General features: G+C 36.0%; 1 protein-coding gene across 8 annotated transcripts in view; it reads left to right on the forward strand.

Moving 5' to 3' along the window:
- Positions 1–20,770, forward strand: part of LOC139981643 (uncharacterized) — a 177,859-nt gene that overhangs the window by 83,970 nt on the left and 73,119 nt on the right. For 7 of the 8 annotated variants that reach the window (XM_071994185.1, XM_071994189.1, XM_071994192.1 and 4 more), the window contains 26 exons: positions 477–805; positions 1,363–1,518; positions 1,879–2,026; positions 3,016–3,198; positions 3,894–4,099; positions 4,615–4,792; positions 5,365–5,687; positions 6,170–6,325; positions 6,940–7,087; positions 7,934–8,116; positions 8,378–8,583; positions 8,853–9,027; positions 9,796–10,109; positions 10,932–11,087; positions 11,816–11,963; positions 12,350–12,532; positions 12,999–13,204; positions 13,613–13,790; positions 14,075–14,391; positions 14,991–15,146; positions 16,342–16,483; positions 16,981–17,163; positions 17,552–17,757; positions 18,223–18,400; positions 19,289–19,605; positions 20,319–20,474. In XM_071994185.1, coding sequence (XP_071850286.1) covers positions 477–805; positions 1,363–1,518; positions 1,879–2,026; positions 3,016–3,198; positions 3,894–4,099; positions 4,615–4,792; positions 5,365–5,687; positions 6,170–6,325; positions 6,940–7,087; positions 7,934–8,116; positions 8,378–8,583; positions 8,853–9,027; positions 9,796–10,109; positions 10,932–11,087; positions 11,816–11,963; positions 12,350–12,532; positions 12,999–13,204; positions 13,613–13,790; positions 14,075–14,391; positions 14,991–15,146; positions 16,342–16,483; positions 16,981–17,163; positions 17,552–17,757; positions 18,223–18,400; positions 19,289–19,605; positions 20,319–20,474 — 5,231 coding nt within the window. The remainder of the gene's footprint in view (positions 1–476; positions 806–1,362; positions 1,519–1,878; positions 2,027–3,015; positions 3,199–3,893; positions 4,100–4,614; positions 4,793–5,364; positions 5,688–6,169; positions 6,326–6,939; positions 7,088–7,933; positions 8,117–8,377; positions 8,584–8,852; positions 9,028–9,795; positions 10,110–10,931; positions 11,088–11,815; positions 11,964–12,349; positions 12,533–12,998; positions 13,205–13,612; positions 13,791–14,074; positions 14,392–14,990; positions 15,147–16,341; positions 16,484–16,980; positions 17,164–17,551; positions 17,758–18,222; positions 18,401–19,288; positions 19,606–20,318; positions 20,475–20,770) is intronic. The other variant, XM_071994188.1, reaches the window with a different exon arrangement.

Genomic DNA, 20,770 nt, shown 5'->3' on the forward strand with positions numbered 1-20,770 from the left:
AACAAATGGTTATATTACCTTTTCTTAGTAAAAGACAGAAGTTTCCAGCTGTTTTTCATTATGTAATCCTGAGTTTATTTGTTCTTGCTAAAAGGGTAGGTTGCTTAAAGTGGTCGCTAAAAGAGCTAGGTAATGTAGAGACCTGGGGTAGATTGCATAATCATGCAATTATTTGATGTTGTTTAACCTCTGTTGGGATCTGTCATCTTACCTAAGATATTAAAGAGTTTTGAGGGATCCCATACCCCTTGTAATTAGCTGTGATCAAATGTTTGATCTAACTAGTAGAGACACCACCCATTCCCTTCCCCCCTACCTGAAATTGTCCCCCGCCGCCTCCAGTTCATGTGCTATTTGTTGTTGGGAACAGAAGGAGATCATTTCTCTATGGTTTGGAGTAGTGTCAGCCATTTCATAACCAGCTATTAACCAATAAATAAAAGTGAAAATATGAATCCATTTCTCGTTGTTAACAGAGAGAGGTATCTGTAAGGTATGGGGTGACCCTCACTACATCACCTTTGACAACCTGGCGTACAACTTCCAGGGTGACTGCGAGTACACTCTAGTCGAAGACTGCGACAATTCCTCGTCGTCATCGACTCCAGACTTCAGAGTAGTCGGAAATAACAACAAGATGGTATGGTCGGATAGGTTCTCGTACGTGCGAGAGGTTTACCTGTTCTACCAGGGCATCACGTACGAGTTGAGGCAGAGCAAGAAGGTGTACATAGATGGTGAGGAGATCACCTTACCATACAACGGCATCGAAGGAGTGTCAATCTACCTACAGTATCCAAATGTGGTGAGTATTAGCTGTCAATAAGGAACATTTTGTCATAGTCATTCAATTAATGTGTACCTCTTTGGTTTAAAGGATTCTTCAACTTACTTAGTTCAAAACAGAATTTAGGGTTTCTGATGACATGGCTGGTTTATCCTCATTTATTGTTTTATCCTCATTTATTGATATGATTTTATGTAAATGTAATAGTAATCATATATAAAATTTTATTGTTATTCATTACATATAATGTTACAATAATTATTCATATAATGATAATGCAATGTTTATTCATAAGATATAAGTGAATAAAAATTATACATGTAATGTAATAATAGTTATTCATACAATTTAATGTGGAAAATCAAATAAATCAAATCAAATGTAATAACCATTCCTTGTGCTATCAATATTTCCTTGCTTCCTCAAGATTTTCCTGGGTTCCTCAGTATTTTTCCTGGGACCCCTAGTTGACCTCTTGCCTCATAGCTGTAGCCCCTGATGACCCCTCTGCTACCAGGCCTGATGATACCAATTGATCAATATTACCATGTTCTGTAATTGTCAATTTGTAACAGGTACTTCTGACTGATTTCAAACTGGTACTGGCATTTGATGGAGACCAAACAACAGACATTCTTCTGCCATTCAACCTACAAGATAAAGTCTGTGGTATGTGTGGTGACTTTGATGGTGACGACAGTAATGAGTTTACACTCCCTGATGGTACAGAGGTGAGTAACTGTTGATATAATTAAAACCAGAATGTATGCCCCCCCATTTTCTTAAATACATTTGCATACCACAATATTACTTCAAAACTTTCAGCTGTTTTAATTACCACAACAGAGCCCCCATCATTCTGGACAGTTTATAATATCCTCATTTTCAAAGAATTTAAACAATTGAAAAAGAAGTTACATTTTGTAGAATCCTTTATCTTGAAAAGTGTTTCAATTATCATGCATTTTATTTTTAACAATTTTCATCAATTCCTCTATTTTTCTTTTTCTCTTAATTATTTGTAATAGATTGATTTTGTTCTATTTATTGTTTACTTTATATGATGTTGTTATTGTTATTTGTACTCTCAGACTACCTTTGTAGATGAATTTGGAGATAGTTGGACTACTGGATTCAGAGAGTGTCTGCCTCCTCCGCCACCCGTAGACCCTTGCGAGGATGGATCACCAGAATTTATCCAAGCTGAAATACTCTGCGAGATAATTCTGGACGAATACGGTGAGCTTTTGTCTTTCACTTGATTTGCATATATTACAGTGATATCTAGGAATAACAGTTTATACTACACATAACAAATAATTCAACTCAGTTCAATTCAATTCAATTCTAATTATATCTCATATGTAAATAACTCGTTGACAAAGTAGTTGTAACAACGTTAATTAATATTACATATGATGGACACTAGAAGATACAATACTGTTAATCAAAGCTAGTGATTGTGAAACAAGAAAAGAAACAGATAAATAAAGGAAGATGGGGAGAGGGGGGGGATGGTTGGAGATAAAGAAACCAAAAGTAAAGTAGCAAAGTAAAAATGCTACAATTTGGAAGATGTACCACATGTATTACAATGATGAATTAATTCCAATACAACTAAATATCAAAAATGATTATGATAACAGTCAGAATCTGTTGATGATATGTCACTTTCGGTCCATGAGAAATGCTCTCTCCAAATAAGAAGGTTGTTTTTTTAACTTTATGAGTTGTAAGATACTACAAAGAAAACATAATTAGGACTCTATGATTTAACCCTGAGCATCATTAACCATCACATATGCAGCAGGTTCAAGAAAGTTTAATAATTGGACGACAGTACATTATGAAGTGATTTCTATTAAGGATGAAATGTTGACAGCATATAGCAATGCATGAATGGCCGGCGCCTTTCAACCATAACGTCCCGAGTTCGAGTCACTCCAAGATTAATGTATGTCATCCAGTTACAGAGTTTTGGACAATTGACAATTCATAATCATGGACGTTAAATATTAATGTAAGAGACTGACTTTGGTCAGCTTGTGGCTTTGATATGCCAATGATGGCTTCTTCGCGAGTTCCTGCTTGTAGGAGGATCTAAAATACATACATGCATACATGAATTGTGACCCACAGATATCCAGCTTCCATTCATTGCTATGCCATTGGTGGTCTCAAATCAATTCTTTTCATACTATTTTATAAATTTGTTGTTCTTTCTTCAGGTCCATTCAGTGACTGTCATGAATCAGTAGATCCCTCTACGTTCTACTCCTCCTGTATCTATGACCTCTGCTCCACTCTGCCCGATGACGGTAACCTCTGCAATAACTTGGAAGGCTATGCCGGCCTATGCAGGGAGAGGGGTACCCCACCCGATGACTGGAGAGAACTCGTTCCTCAGTGTCGTAAGGAAACTACCGATTAAATATTGTCATTAATTGTCAAAAATGACACAGAGAAAAAATGACTCTATTATCTTAATATGTGGCATGAAGTCTGTGGTTGATCTCATCACAGTGAAAATTGGTTATTTCAGGATTGATTACTTATTAACTTTTAGTATTGAGAAATATTAAAAAGTAGAATATGCATATGTTAGAAAAATTTAAACGACAAAGTATATATATTTAAATCATTTCATTAAAATGTTCTTGTTTCATACAAATATTAGAAAATGGCAATAGCTCTCCAAATAGCTTTAAATCAGTCACAAACTTGTTGTCTTGACAACTTGAAAGGATGACAATTTAAATTATCTGCCAAAGGTAGAGGTTCCCTATTAATTTTCTACAACAGCCAGACATTAGTTAGAGCAAATGCCCAGACAGAATCAAATTTGACTATACCTAGGTTGAGTGGTATGCCGGTTAGACCAGTATGGTACTCAAGTCTAAGGTCTACATACTTAGCCAATTTCTTTCACAAGCCAGTAGATTGAATTATTTTGCCGACTGGATTTGGCCTGCCGGCCTATTATTAATAACATTGGTCTAAGGAATTACAACTGGTTATCTTACCTTACAGTGAAATATTCATGGTATTATGCAACTAACCTATTATAATCGTTAAGATATGCCTCTTCCATGTTCTCTAATTACAGCCATGGTTTGTCCACCTGATACGGTGTACGATATTTGTGGTCCAGCTTGCCCGGCGACCTGCGTAGACCGACAAGGAGTCAATGACTGTCCTACCCATCACTGTATAGAAACTTGCAGGTGTCCAGAGGGCCAGGTTTTGGATGGTACAGAGTGTGTTAGCACTTACCAGTGTGGATGCAATATGCCCAGCGGCAGATACCTCTCTGTAAGTTATGACCATCCAATTTCTTGCTAAGTTCGCTTTTATACCTACCCTAGAAATACCAGCCAATTCTCAGTTATGGAAAACCATAAAAGGTTCTAAAAATATGTAAAATATTTGGACTAAGATGGTACTGAGGCAACTTAAATTCAAGTTAAGCCAGATACTTTGTTTTTGTCCTTGAAGATGTTGACATAGCAGATCAACAAACAAGTTGATAGTCTCAATTTTTAGTAAATCATGAACAAGTTATGATGGCCATGGTGTAAGACCTCTCTTAATCTACCAGACATAGAGAACAAGCATAGCACGTTATTTGTCTCTAGTGTGGGTACTAAATTTTGGCTATGAAGCAGCATTGCTATACTGAAAAGGGTCCCAAAACGGTTTGAAAACTGTAATAAACTTGATAGCAGATATTTCACCAATTATTGTAACATAAAAGATGAAGAACATCATCTTTTAATGTTTTTTTGTTGGATTTTCATTACTTTTACATTATTTTCCATCTGTTCCAGCCTGGTGAAGTATTCGTTCCTGAAGATTGCAGCCAGGATTGTACCTGCACAGACGGAGAGTTGGTTTGCGTGAACAGAACTTGTCATGAAGATGCTACCTGTAAAATCATGGAAGGTCATAGGTCATGCATATGTAATGAAGGGCTCGACGGTGACGGCTATGAGAATTGTGAACGAGGTATTAGTTCTAAGTTTCAATATTCCTCGATGAGGTTAACCAGTGTCTAACCAATAATCAGTTTGACTTTCATGATCTGGCAATCTTGGTATCATCAGTTGATATTATGTAATTTCAGGATATTGATAAGTTGTTGATGATTAATAAACACTTGAAAATTATAATTATTATGAAACCTTTCTCGTGAAATTAACTTTCTCATCATGACAGTATTTCATAGGGTTAGATTATTCAAATGAGTATGCATATGTTAAGATTGGAGTAACTGCACTTGCATCTTTGCTACAATTTATTCCAATGTTGATTGGAATTATAATTTCTTTCTTAATAGTTGCCTTACTTGCTGTATGCATAAAGTAGGAAGAGAGGAAATTACCTTAAAAAAAATTTCAACTAGTTTAAAAGATGATTATATTCCTCTTTTGTATTTGTTCTAAAATGTAAAAATGAATAGATCAAGGATTCATTAATATTGCCTCGGTCAGTTAATAATTAAAGCCATCACTTAACAGTCTAGTCACTGCATCACTGCATTTATATTTTTAATTTATTTCCCCCTAATTTCTTATTAGCTCCTGGTATCTGCAACATCTGGGGAGATCCTCACTACATGACCTTTGACCAACGTCAGTATAGCTTCCAGGGCGATTGCGATTACACCCTGGTGAGAGATTGCGATAATTCAACCACCACTCCATCCTTCCAGCTGGTAGGAGAAAACTATCTTCGAAACCCCTCGGACAGAGTCTCTTATCTCAAGACCTTGAGACTTCTGTTCGGTGGAGATGAGTTTACTCTGGGATACAAGGGCAGTGTGTACATCAATGGTATCAGAATTACCCTACCATACATTGGTATTGATGGAGTCACCATATACCAGTCCTATCCATATATTGTAAGTGTGCTTCATCTTATAAAGTAGTTGAAAAAAGAGGAGATTTTTGGGGGGTGTGGGTGACTTTAAACAGAAAGGGACTGGGTACTCACTGGGCAGAGATAGATTTGTGAAATAAGAACATGAGAACATGAATCATAAGAAATTTAAGAATCATATCAGACAAATTTAAACATGTAATATCATAATTCAATCAATCATCTCGTCATCTCTAACTGAAAAGCATGTCACATTTGATTCATCTCCTGAAGAGAGCCTGTTTATATTCTTGCATTGTCGGACCATGGATAGGCTACTTGGCCTCTTTCATTCTAAAGTTTAAATGTGAATTTAACTTTATTTGGGTCTTTAGTTGAACCATTGGCATTCTTTCACTCTTAAGGTTCATAGTGAATTTTCCTTTATTTGGGTCTATAGTTATCTTCCATTTGATTTGTGTTAGGTTGGTTGATTTTTGAGATTACTATGTATTTCTTTTTCAGGTGTTATACACTAACTTTGGTCTGACAGTGAGCTTTGATGGTCTGCATAACGGTGAGGTTACCGTCTCTGGATCACTCTGGAATACAACCTGTGGTCTCTGTGGAGACTTTGATGGAGACAGTACAAACGATTTCAGCTTGCCTGATGGCACCCAGGTGAGTTGAGTGGTCATCCTTAAATTCCATGCTGTTTTCTTTTCTCCAATAATGGCATTCTGCAGACAAATGACAATGACAATGATCCTCTCTCATTGGTAATAATATTTATGGTCAACAACAGAGTTGCTAAATACTAGAAAACAGTCTGAAAATTTGTAGTGAATTCTTCAGTGAGTTGCTTAAAATTTGTTCGGTTTTCCAATGGATTGAGTTTGCAGTAAACTATTGAATTTCAATCATTTATACTTTATCGAACAACCCACTACATCCCTTCCCAACCCTATCTTCTAACCATCTTGCTAGGTCAGTATTTGAAAGTTTAACATGTTGTTTCTTTAATATTTATAATGTAATCCTCTGTTTTGGGATTCAAAATGTACATTCTTCCAACAGTTTACATTTTTCAGTTACTATTCAATTTCCAGCCTCCATACCCTTCATCCAATGACCCCTTACACCATTCCGCAATAGCCCCCTCCCTCTCCTCCCATCCTTCTCCTCTCCATTTATTATCATCTGCATGTTTCATTTTTTGCAGAGAATAAAGTCAACTTTTCATTATTAAATATTAAACTATTATCTTTGATTTCAAAATTTCATTGTCTTACTAGACAACATTTGTGAGTGAATTTGGTGATAGCTGGCAAACAGGTAACAGAGAGTGCTCAGCACCTCCGGGACCTATCGACCCTTGCCAAGAAGAAGAAGCAGAATACGAACAAGCTCAACAACTCTGTGAAATCCTGATCAATCCCTTCGGTGAGCTAACCTTGGTCAAGTTGTAATGCACATTATGGAAAATAAACAATCATTATTTGTTTTAAAGGCATGTTGAAATGGAAGGCATTATTAAACGTGGTTGGAGGCGTTGCAATAAATATGTTATGCCTTACGAAGGAAACTTTTTGTAGAGTTTATTTTGAACGTGAATGGCTGCCATCTGGATAAGAATCAGTAAACAGAATTATATTAAAGAGTGACTTAAAACAGGAATTTATATAGCGCCTAATATCCACATCAGTCCAAGCTATGTTCAGTGGTGAGTATTAAAGAGGCAAGAAACTGCAACTTGAGAACAGATATTTTGTCTGAAACATCCTTTAAAATTGGTGACATTTACCAGCTAGTTTTATGTCTATAGGAAGCATATTCCAAAGCTTCATGTGTTCTTTCCATTATGGTTTCCATATTGCATGAGTTGAATCACATGGGTCACCTTGGGTCACCAAAATTGTTGGTTTATGATTTTGTTCAATCTTGGAGGAAAGAAAAATTATGCCACGTCAGAACAAAGAAATGGTATAAAAGTATATAGGTTACCTGGCTGTATGTTCAGGGTAGAATTATAAAGGGATAAAGTATTAAATGTTTGACAAAACTGACCATTTTGACTGATTTTGTATGACTAACAATTTCAAGATTAAGGACATAGAGTTCTATCCTAGGACTATAACCAATGATCACTGGTGGCAAAAAGATATTTTAGTTTGTTTATGCTTTTTATTGTTGGATTCTTTCTAAAAAAAGTTTCAGTATAGTTGTTTCTGTAATTTTTCACTTCAATTCAACATTTGAATTCACTTTTCTCATATTTTTTAAATCTAGGTCCATTCTCTGGATGCCAAGGCTTCGTTGATCCAGATGCTTTCTATTCCACCTGTGTCTATGACCTCTGTGAAACACTCCCAGAGGATGGAGACCTGTGTGACAGCCTACAGGAGTACGCACTGCTCTGTAGGAGGAGAGGCGGGCAGCCCGGCGACTGGAGAGCTCAGACACCTCAATGCCGTAAGTTACATCAGCAATTTTAAAGGAATTCAGTGACTTCAGTTTAAATCAGCTTCTAAAATCTCTCCGTGAATCAACATTTGCTACAATCTGTTGTTACTACCACTGTTGTATCATTGAAGGTGCTATAAGGTACCTGTAAATATCTACTGTCACTATTTAAGGCATTGTATAAACAATTGAATGGTAACAGGGTTAAAATGTGTTAAATCATTACATTTGCTTTATGCTTTTTACACCACTTTGTAATTTTTATTTTAGCTCTGACATGTCCTGATGGATATCTGTACGACTCTTGTGGACCGGCTTGTCCTGCAACCTGTGTGGACCGCCTGGGACCATCAGAATGTCCGGTCAGCCATTGTGTAGAGACCTGTAGATGTCCAGATGGTATGGTCCTGGATGGTGACCAGTGTGTCAGTACTTTCCAGTGCGGATGTAGTCTAGACAACGGACAATACCTATCTGTAAGTGAAAGATTTCATTCTTGATAATTTCCTTTTCGTATCTTTAATAGGTTAATAAAATAGAGACTGAAAATCATAGAATTGTTGGCCTGCACATTGATAAAAGACTCTGTCTGGTTAAACATGCAGAAGTAAGATTGAGGTTTGCTGCAGAAAGAGGATTACGTCTGTAACTTATCCACAGAAATGTCACTCTTAATGTGGGAAGATGTCTTTCCAAACCTTGTTAATATCTGCATTTTTTATAGTAATATTTTACATTTCCTCAGCCTGGAGAAGTCTACACCTCTCCAGATTGCCTGGAGCAATGCTCTTGCATAGATGGTCAACTCATCTGCACATCCCAGGTTTGTGATGAGAATGCTGCCTGCGACACTAGAGATGGTGTTCGTTCTTGTCACTGTTTGGATGGTTACCAAGGAGACGGCATCTCATGCGAAAGAGGTAAACTACAGAAAAATTCTTACAGAGATGCTTTTAATTCCAAAATTTACTTTCTGTCAAAGCTTTGTCCATGATTTCTGATTTTCTATTCGTTTTCCTTTATTAAAGGTTTACAGTATTGTTCACAGCTTTAATAAATTAACATTTAGCGATGATTTCTTTTCTTTGAAGCTTTTCCAATTGTTGGAAACCAAAGGGCAATGTCATTAGGTGTAGTCAGTTTGTAGTAAATTAAATGTTCACAACAAGATCTTTTCTCTGAGGGTTGTGAACAAATGTAATGATTTGGTCGAGTATGTTGTCGTTTCAATAAAGTGACAATAAATTTAAGAATGCTTTTCATAAAGTTGTTAAAGAATTTCAATAGGATTTTAGGTTTTCTGTTTTTAGCTTGTTTTCCATATGGTTGGAATGTATATCCATCCTGTTCTTTATTTTTCTACTCAACCAACTAAAACATAAAACAACTAAAACATATGACATAAAACATATGACATTTGAAAAAGGAATTTATTAACTCGTAGTAGTATTATATAATCTATTCACGTATCGATCTCAGCATCATTTAGATATTATTACTGTATATTTAATCCTTACGTATATACTGTATTATATATAATTGTACATTTTTCTTTTCTTCCAGGGAGTCTCCTACCTTGTTAAGTCTCTTTAAGACTTTATAGGTGACTTCCTTTCCCATTGTACACAATTGGCGATAAAACAAATTAATGATTGATAATGAATTATATGATATGTCTTCTGATACAGCTCCAGGTACCTGTACCGTCTGGGGAGATCCTCATTATTTGACCTTTGACAATGTCAAGTATAACTTCCAGGGAGACTGCGAGTACACCCTCATCGAGGACTGTGGGGGTAATTCCACCTTCAGACTCGTCAGCGATAACTATCTACCAAAGCCATCGGTCCAATTCTCCGTGCTGAGGGAGCTCTTCTTGTTTTACGAGGGGAACGTTTTTGGTTTGGTTAAAGGTGGCGAGGTCTACATCAACAACGTCACGATTACGTTACCTTACAACGGACCAGAAGGAGTCAAAATATACTTGCAACCGCCGAAAGTTGTGAGTATATGTCATCAAGCATTTCAAACAGGAACCAGGGATTTTTATCTCAATTTCCATAATTACAATGAGAGTATGTGCAAGAATGAGGACAGTACTATTAAACATGAACATGCACTGTATTCCAAGTGCAGAAATGGTTTCCAAAATAAGTGGCACTTTAAAAAAAGAAAGAGTTCAAGTGGGGCTTTTATTACCAAATATGGTAAAACTGTCGCCAGAGCAACAATGATTCAAAATGTGGGTTTTCTATTGATATTTTTTAATATATGAAAGAGAGAAAAAACGTGTGAAGTAAAATTAAAGATATCAATGTTATTTTGTTGCATTAGATATTAAATAATAATCAAAAGAAAAAAAACTGTTTGTGATATTGGAAATAAGGGAATTCAACCCACAGTCCTACATGTGGTTTAAGAGTTTACTTATTACCTAGTCCACTGACAAACTAGGGTGAAAGATGAATTTGAATTAATACTGCTCTGGATCCTACATTGGCATTCACTAGCCTTGAGTTTAGTCAGTGCTTTACAATTACAAAGTAGTGGTAAAGTTGAAACTTGAATTTTGGTGTAATCATACTTCTGCATTGGCATGCACCAGGGGGGGTTTGTGAGAGGGTGTATTCTTTATCAAAACTCAACTAACTTGAAAAGGTGCCTGGTTATTTGTGCTCTACCCCTCCCCACCCCCCCTTCATACCCGAAGCTCAAAAGCAAATTCGTGCCTAATCAAACTGCAAAGAAGTACCATCCCTTGAGCTTGTTTTTTCAGTATTATATTGCAGAGTAATGCATTTGTTTTTCTCTATCCTCCTGTCAGGTTCTATGGACATCGTTTGGTCTGCTTGTGACCTACGACGGTAACAACGATGCAGAAATCCAACTCTCCTATGACTTCTGGAATAAAACATGTGGTCTTTGCGGTAATTTTGATGACGACAACACCAATGACTTTACCCTTCCAGACGGATCACAAGTAAGACATTCCCAGTTTAAAACTATGTGTTTATGGCAAAACGTGCTCGAAATATGTTATCCATCTATGTAAGTAGATGTCAGAAGTTGATAATGTTAGTCTTATGGATATAAACATGCTGTTTCATTTGCTCTCTGTAAGATTAATCTCTGTTCTAATGGACGGTAGCACACAAACATTCAGGCCCATGACCCAAGAAGCTCTAATGAGAAATGAACCAAGACCTCCCACCCCTCAGAGTCAATGTTGAGAAATTCATAAAAGCTAGCTTAGACTGTGGATGGTAGCATACTCCCAAAACTGTAGATAATTTAGTTTTGAGTAAACTTTTTGCAAACCCACTTTTGTGACTCACGCCATAGTTTTTGGAACGTTCCATTTGATAGGATTAATTTAATCTAAGTAAGTAATTGACAATAAAAACATGACAAGTTTTGAGCTTAAAGTTAGGATGTTTGAAGAAGAAATTTGCTTTCTTCTGCGAAGTAAATAAAAAGCAACAGAAAGCATGTTTAAATATTAAAATGAAGAACTTCTAAGAATATCCTTTGATGGGTAAAACATTGTAAAATAAAAAAATAACAGTATTTTCAGTCAGTTCTTCAAATCTGTTTATAATACACTGTTAGTTACCCATGTATCCTCTGCTTACAACTAAAACAGAGATTGTCATCATCATAAAAAAGTTCTGTCACTTTTCACTCGCTTTGATTTTATAATATTTTCAGACCACATTTGTGGACGAGTTTGCAGATAGTTGGACTGCTGGATACAAAGAGTGTCTGCCACCCCCAGGACCTATATACCCATGTGATGAAGGAGCTGAAGAACTGGCCGAGGCTGAGGCTCTGTGTTACATCCTCATCGATCCAAATGGTACTTTAACAATTATCATTCACTTGAATGGCTATTTGGCTTGTATATTGGTATAAATATGTCTTGTATTACTAAGAACGACTGGTGGTAACAAATACATTCTTTATGTCTTTGTTTTACAAATTCTACCCAGCTCAGTTGGAGATGGTAATGTTCGCATGACATAAAGTACTTTTCTAGAAAACCCTTTTCCTCATAAAACATTTCACAAAAAATTTCATAGAAAATGGTTTCTCGTAAATCTTTTCCATCTTTTCGAATGACTGAAAGAAATGTGTAAAAGTTGGAAGGTCTTCTATGAATATTTATATCCATTGATGACTCACCTTGAATGATAATATTCATGTATATTCATGATAATGATCTTTTTATTGGTCTTTCATCAGGTCCATTTGCTGGTTGTCATGCCTTCCTCAACCCGGATCCATACCTCTCTGCTTGTACCTTTGACCTCTGTGAACGTCTACCAGATGATGGCAACCTCTGTGACAGCTTGGAGCAATACGCCAGTCTCTGTAGGGGTGCAGGAGGGGAACCAGGGGACTGGAGATCTCAAGTACCCCAGTGTTGTATGTATTCACACCGTCATGGTGATGAAATCCTTTCCGATTCACTATTTTTCTGCAAGACACATATTGGTCAGTTTGTAAACATGTGTCATATTGTAATGAGTTCAAAATAATTCAGAAATTTCTCTGAGTTTTGAAATAACCAATTGAAAATGGTTACCTAACGACATGCATGAAGAAATACAACACATAGAGGATACTCAAGAGATGTGATGAACACATTATGTTCAATATGCATATTGCTTTTATATGCATATGCATACCTGACATAATACTATGATATGCATATTCATACCTCATTGTTATGGTATATGTGTGTAATATGACATGTATGATATTATGTATTCATGTAAGCAGGATGTTACTGATTTATTCAATTCAGCAGATTTCTCTTTCCTAGTTTGCATATCAAATATCCTCTTTCTTGGCTAATACAATTTGACTTATTATTGTCATATTTCTGCAGCTCTTACATGCCCTGATGGAAATCAGTATGACCCGTGTGGTCCAGCCTGTCCACCTACCTGTGTGGACCGTCTGGGACCATCAGACTGTCCGGTCAGTCATTGTGTGGAGACCTGTAGATGTCCAGATGGTATGGTCCTGGATGGTGACCAGTGTGTCAGTACTTTCCAGTGTGGATGTAGTCTGGACAACGGACAGTACCTATCTGTAAGTTAAATTTACATTCATTTTACATTCATTTTCTGACTGCCAACAACCTAGCCATGTGTCTGGCAGTAAAAATTCTTGCTGAATTTTGAACATGAATGAAACTCACCTCCATTTCTAGTACATTTGGGAGCAATACATGAGCGTTTAATAAATAGAGTGTATTTAATGATGAATTACAATGGTCACTTCCTTTAGATCTTAAAGGTTTTAATATGACCTACTATTGAAGGGGTCCAATATTTGTTTTCATTTGATTATTCCATCTCCTCCTCCACCCCTCCCCCAACCCCAACCCCCTCCCTCCCCACATCTATTCCTTGCCTGATTCCATGCCAGATATTTTCTCAAATTATTTAACTTCCCTTATTGTTTTGAGTTTCTTACTTATCATATGTAACTTTCCAGGAGGGTGAGGTGTACACAAATGATGACTGCAGCATGCAATGTACCTGTGAAAACGGTGTGGCTCAGTGCAACAGTTACGAACCATGTCATGAGAATGCAGTCTGCACCGTAGAAGATGGAGTGAGGGATTGCTTCTGTGACAGCGGTTACCAAGGTAACGGGACATTCTGCGAAAGAGGTAAGTTTTTCGCCGATCATGGAGAAGTGGATCAATTTTGTAAATACAGTTGTAACACATTGTATATATGCACAGAATATGACATTTTGAAATTCACCATTTTTTTTCCTTTCTGTGTTGTGAAACAACATTATTTGCATATGGCTAAAATATAGTTATGCCTCTTTAGTTTAATAAGATGTATTGTATTGATATGAAACAATGTCTATACCTAAAGGAAAAAAAGTGGGAAAATCATTTTGTAATATTCTCTTAATATTTAAATTGAATGTATTTTCCAATAGCTGATGGTATCTGCTTGGTCTGGGGTGATCCTCATTACTTGACTTTTGATGACAAGAAATACACCTACCAAGGGGACTGCGAGTACACCCTGGTCAGAGATTGCGACCCTACCCTGCCAACATTCCACCTCATCGGCAACAACTTCAAGCAGCAGCCATCAGATGCCGTCTCTTACCAACGAGAGCTGTATCTGGTTTACGGTGACAATGTTTACACCCTGTCGTACGGCCGTGAAGTACATTTCAACAACTTGTCGGTGTCTCTACCCTTCAACAGTGGTGATGGTGTCCACATTTATCTGCAGTACCCTTACATTGTGAGTATTAAACATAAACTATTGTTCATATCAACCTCTTCAATCTTTGATCTGCAATTAATCCGTTCAATCAAGTTTCTTAGATTCTGTTAATAGGTAATTTAGTTTACAATGAAAATGTCAACTTAATAATCTATCATTTACTGCTATTTGCATGTATCATCAAGTGGGACATTGTAAACATGGTTGTATGTTTTATATATTTTTTGCAGATTTGATATTATTTATAGGTGATTATTGATTGATTATTGCAAAATTTCTCATGTATAGCCTGCAAAGTGAAACTCTTGTTTCATTGTAAAAAAAAAAGAATTATAACTTTGCGATCTAGGGGTTGGATATAAAGATTACAAGGGACATAGAGTAAATGATAAATACAAGCTAAAACAATACAATACTTGACCATTAGCTTGAATTCATTAGAATGTATCAAAGGGATGCATTTTGGATATTTCGTCACCAAGGAAACCATATTCATTTGTTAAGTAATTACTCAATCAGTGTGTTAGGCTGCAATATATGTAACATGGTTAGGATGACTAGGCTACCGTTAGTATCCAGGGACTATAATATACTGTTGTCTGTTTCATTGCCTGCAGGTGCTCTACACTGACTTTGGTCTACTGGTGACCTACGATGGTAACAATGATGCTGAAATACACATACCGCCCTCCTTCTGGAACAAAACCTGCGGCCTATGCGGAGACTTTGACGGCAACGGCGACAACGACTTTACCAAACCCGATGGTTCTCTGGTTAGTCCAACATTGCATTATCTATGTCATTTAATCTATGATTTTGTTTTGGATTTTCTTAGACTAATAACTATTCCACAGTCAAATTACTATTTTTTTTCTAGATGCATCATCCTTTGAAAAACAATTGCTAGTAGACATGACCATTGTGCGATGAATAAATTGTTCACAGATGAATATCACTTGCATTGCACTAGACAAGTTGTAAGCTGTTTTGGCTATTCTCACATGCATATGTGATGGCTTAACCATATTTTGGCTTACATTTGTAGAAAGCTTTTAAATTTAAAGACTAACTTATGTATACATCAATTGTTGAGTGATGGTAAATGCTTACCTGTGTGACCAAATTGTCCGAAATTAATTCTCATGGATGCAATTTTGGGGTGACTTCTTGTCATTTTAAAAGTTGGAAGTTGAAGATTTACGGTCTTGTATCAAGGCAAGGCCTTCTCACATGAATTAACAACATCTCACCCCTGGTCATTGGTAACTTAACATACTGACACACCCAAGTGTGCACAGTTCAAACAGTCACTCCCAGGGCACTATAGTGTGCCACAGCTACATGTACCCTGGAGGAAATCCTATAGTGTACAGCCACAAATCGGCACACGCAACTATACTTACTAGTTACCTCACAGGATCCTCATTTATACGCCTGGGTGAAGGTAGGTAATGGAGACTAATAAGTGCCTTGCTCAAGGATACAACATAATTTTCTGGCTAGTAGTGAGCCAGGTGTTTCCAAATATCTAGTAGTCCATGTTGCTTAATATTTAAAATTGAATTGTAATGAATTTTTTGTTTCTAATAATGTGTTTCTCCATTAATACAATATCAATGTAAGACTTTACGTTTAGTCTTGTCATGTCCTTTCTGTAATAATTGCCATGATAGGCTGATATTAGATAATAGATCCTCACCAGCCAATCAAAATTTTCAATGTAGAGAATTTTTGAATTTTCTTATATTTAATTTTATCACATATAAATACAATGTCATCATTATGTGTGATTCCTGAAATAATTGTAGCAGTGAAATTTCTCTGTTAGTATATAAAATAAACATTTTTAGTCTTCCTCAATCGTCCCCCTTGAATAAACTTCAATAAACATTCCCACACTGATCATGTTGATCTTGGATTGAAAAGTGCTCGTTGAAGCTACTGAAGTTCTTCATCTCTTTTATACAGACTCAGAAGGCCAATGAGTTTGCAGAGAGTTGGTCAATAGGGGAGTGCCTTGGTGCTCCTCCACCACCTGACCCATGTGATGAGGGTGGAGAATTTACTCAAGAGGCAGAGGACTTGTGTTGGACACTGATAAATCCTGACGGTAAGTTGTAACTTTTTTTTATATAATTTTATTTATGATTTTGTATTTACAAGTGAAAGTAAAATTGCATAGGATTAGCATGGGTAACTATTAAAGATAAATGGATGCATCCACATTATGCTAACAATTTGTCTTTGTATTTGTCTGATTCAACAATGCATGGGTGTCACTAAATTTGAATATAAAAATATTAAAAATCACAGAAGGAAATTTATGTTTATCTTCTATTTGGAATTCAATCTATGTGCCTTATTTACAGAAGATTTGCTGCAAAATTATCTGTTTCTCAAAGGAAACTTTCACAAACGAGAAATTCCCATTGGTCTCCAAATGGTGCTTTTCAATATATATTTTCAGGGAATTACCTCAGGGAGACAATTTTAATAGTATACCTTTCTCTACATTTTCATGTTCTTTTTTGCTTGAATTGGTTTGACTGCATAATACTAATTGTGGTTATATGTCATGATTTTATGTCCCGATCAACTCTTCGTCAGGTCCATTTGCTAGCTGTCATAGTGTCGTCGATCCAGCACCGTTTGCAGAGTCCTGTACCTACGACCTCTGCGCTAACCTACCGGACGATAGTAACCTCTGTGATTCTCTCGAGGAATACGCTGCAGTCTGTAGGAGCAGAGGCGGTGATCCCGGAGACTGGAGATCTCAAACACCTCAGTGTCGTGAGTAGCACATATTTCCTCTGGTTTGTTTGTTCTCTCTTTAATGTTTTCTTAAAACAAAATACACAAACAATGACAATTTGTTTGAGAGGAAATCAGATTTTCAAAATGGAAACATATGTTTAAAAAGATTCGAGATGACTTTGAAGGACAGAAGTTAATCTTTTCTTCCAGTAGCATGTTGAAGAGTTTTAATTTTTTTTTTTTAATTATTTATTAATTATTATTATTTTTTTAAATTAATTTAATAAATTTATTAATTATTTATTATTTATTAAATTTTAATTTAATTTATTTGTGAACAGTAAACAGCATGTTTATTTGGATAAATTATAAGCAAATAAGAATTACCAAAGTTTTGAGATGGTATGCTAAACTTGTCTTGCAGCATTGATATGTCCTGACGGATTTGTGTACGATGTGTGCGGCCCATCCTGTCAACCAACCTGTGTGGACCGTGTGGGACCATCAGACTGTCCGGTCAATCATTGTGTAGAGACCTGTAGATGTCCAGACGGTATGGTCCTGGATGGTGACCAGTGTGTCAGTACTTTCCAGTGTGGATGTAGTCTGGACAATGGACAGTACCTATCTGTAAGTTTACCGTGAGTTTCAAATTTCATACATAAATTATATTGCGAATCTATAAATGACATTCTTTCAGTTTCATAAGAGTCAAATGTTTTGCACCCCAAATGTTTCCAATTTTAACAACAAGTATTCCATTGTGTAAGTACATATCAATCTGATCTACACTTCAAAATGGTCTGTACATAACTGTAAGTAATACATGCACAAGAACTAGGTGCCTTATGGAATGTTACATGCACATTGTAAATTGTCTTATAATCTTATATTATGGTCTGTGTGTATTGATATGCCATGTATTGTGAATAGCTGTGCAAAATAGCAACATGAATATGCAACAATATATAATTTATGACATGCACCCTTGTTAATTGTCTTAAAATTTTACATTATGTGATGTATATTGATATATTGTGTATTGTTATGCAAAAAGACTGATGAATTTTCTTAATTTTTTATGATCCCTTTCAGGCTGGTGATGGTTTCATCTCTGAGGACTGCTCAGAGGAATGCACTTGTTTAGAAGGGGTATTGACTTGTGATATGTTAGATCCTTGTCATGACAATGCTCAATGTGAACTTAGAGACGGCGTTAGAGGATGTTACTGTGACGATGGTTACCAAGGAGATGGTATCACCTGTGAAGAAGGTGAGAGAAGCAAAGAATTGATACAATGACCAACTAAGGCCATGATTAAAAAGACTGAATCAAATTCTAGTTTTAATATGACAAATATCCTGAATAGAATAAGTAAAGAAGCTTTGGACAGTGTATAGTTCTTGTTAATTTTAATTGCTACAAGGGTCAGGATGTGATCAAGAGAAGTGAGGGAACTGTAAAAACATCTGCTAGTTTTCTATTGGTTGTTTTACTTTCAATATTTCAACCTCTTCAATATTAATTTTATTTTGATGTTAAATGTATTTATTTATTGAATTATTTATTATTATTATTTTTTTATTTACATTGTTTTATGTTTTTTATTTTTGTGTTACAATGAAGAAATGAATGTATGTTCATGGAAGCAACACTTTTGTTGAGCTTTATGGCAACTTCATGTATTTAAAATTGATATTAATATTTAGTTGTTATATTTCTGTACAGATTTACCTTCCAGTGTCTGCAATGAAAGTCATATCATTGATATTGTTGCATATATAAAACATGTTCTTGCAAGAGTTACAAAATGCAGTACAACTTTTCTAGTGCTTATGTTACTCACAATATGTGCATACTTGTAACACTATACTGTTACATGATGATACAATTCAACGGATATTAGCCATACACTGTTTGAACTATCAGTGTAAAATAATTCCCTGTTATAACGTCAGAAAACTCATAATTTCACTTGGTAATGTTTTCTTTTAATCCCACTTTCCCAAGTTTTCATAAATTTAAGGCACTCTGCATAAAATTTGTTTTGTCTTACAACCTCGTTGGCCAAATTGTTGTGATCGTAAATTAAAATAATTAATAAAAAATAATAAAAATGAATAAATTAAATAAACCTCTTTTTCCCTGCTTGTATTGCAGCTGTTGGTATTTGCAACATCTGGGGTGACCCCCATTACTTAACCTTCGACTCAAGGCAGTATCTCTTCCAAGGGGACTGCGAGTATACCCTGGTGGTCCCTTGCGTCGAGTCAGCTGAAATTGTGGAGTTCCTTCTCTCTGGTAACAACATGAAAGACAAACCTTCGGACGTCAGCAGCAAGCTCCACGAAATCCTGCTGTTCGTTGAAAATAATACCTATACCATCAACGACAGAGTATTTGTGAATGACGTGGAGGTCACGCTACCTTACAGGGGTACTGATGGGGTCTTCATCTACCTACAAACTCCTAAAGTGGTAGGTCAAGGAAGTGGTTCCTTTATAACAACTTAAATGCAGTTATATTTTGCAAGGAATTTTTACAGTGAATTAGAAAAGAGACCAAGAACCATTGAAGTCTGCCATGCTCACTTATGTTTCTCCATTAATAAATACTTGTGAATATAAAGTATGAAAATCATACAAATAGATGTTCCAAATATTGTCCAAAGTATGTCTAAAAGTTTGTTTTACAATGTTGGTGCTTTGGGACAATCTTAATATACCTAACAGTTTCTGTATCATCATATAATCTCTTTAATTTTTCAGCACCAGACACATTTGAGTTTAAAATTCATTTTTACCAAGAAGTGGCTAAGATAGTGATAATTACCCACTATTAAGCCCTGTTTAGCTCAGTTGGAATAGCTCAGTTGGATTAGCTCAGTTGGATTAGCTCAGTTGGATTAGCTCAGTTGTTTAAGCCCAGTTGGATTAGCTCAGTTGGATTAGCTCAGTTGGATTAGCTCAGTTGGATTAGCTCAGTTGGAAGCCCTGTTTCGCACACTAGGATTGTCATACTGAGGTTCCTAGTTCAAAATCCAGTTACAGCAATGCTTTTGGTTTTTGCTGTTATTGTTTCATATTTGTCATTCACTGATTACAGTTTTACAGTTTATAAATGTATAATTGCAGTAGATCATTTGTAATATTTTTATCTCTATTTTTTGGGCGGGTTTTCTTTCTCTCAGGTGCTCTCTACAACCTTTGGCTTACAAGTGACATATGATGGTGGCAACGATGCACAGATCCAGATTTCTACTGATTGGAAGGATAAGGTTTGTGGTCTATGTGGAAACTTTGATGGTGACGAATCCAATGACTTTATGCTCTCCGATGGCACTCAGGTAATTAGAATCACAAAATCACAAACATGGGGTGAATCAAATGGTGAAAAGGAAAGTTAGTTTTTCTCACTCGAATACATGATGTAAGAATAATAGTGAAAGCTTGTACCATTTTACACCATAAGATCAAATTAAACAAGGGTGGGATGTTAAAGGTACATGGAAGTAGTATTTCTTATACTAATTTAGCCTAGCTTTGTAATTGGTCAAGAACCATTAAATTAACACAAATGTTTACAACGATCTGTCATTCTAAAATTTATTCAGCAAACAAGAATGAGTTATAGTTATAACAG

This window comes from Apostichopus japonicus, chromosome 15 (assembly GCF_037975245.1).
Source record: "Apostichopus japonicus isolate 1M-3 chromosome 15, ASM3797524v1, whole genome shotgun sequence".
Taxonomy (NCBI): domain Eukaryota; kingdom Metazoa; phylum Echinodermata; class Holothuroidea; order Aspidochirotida; family Stichopodidae; genus Apostichopus; species Apostichopus japonicus.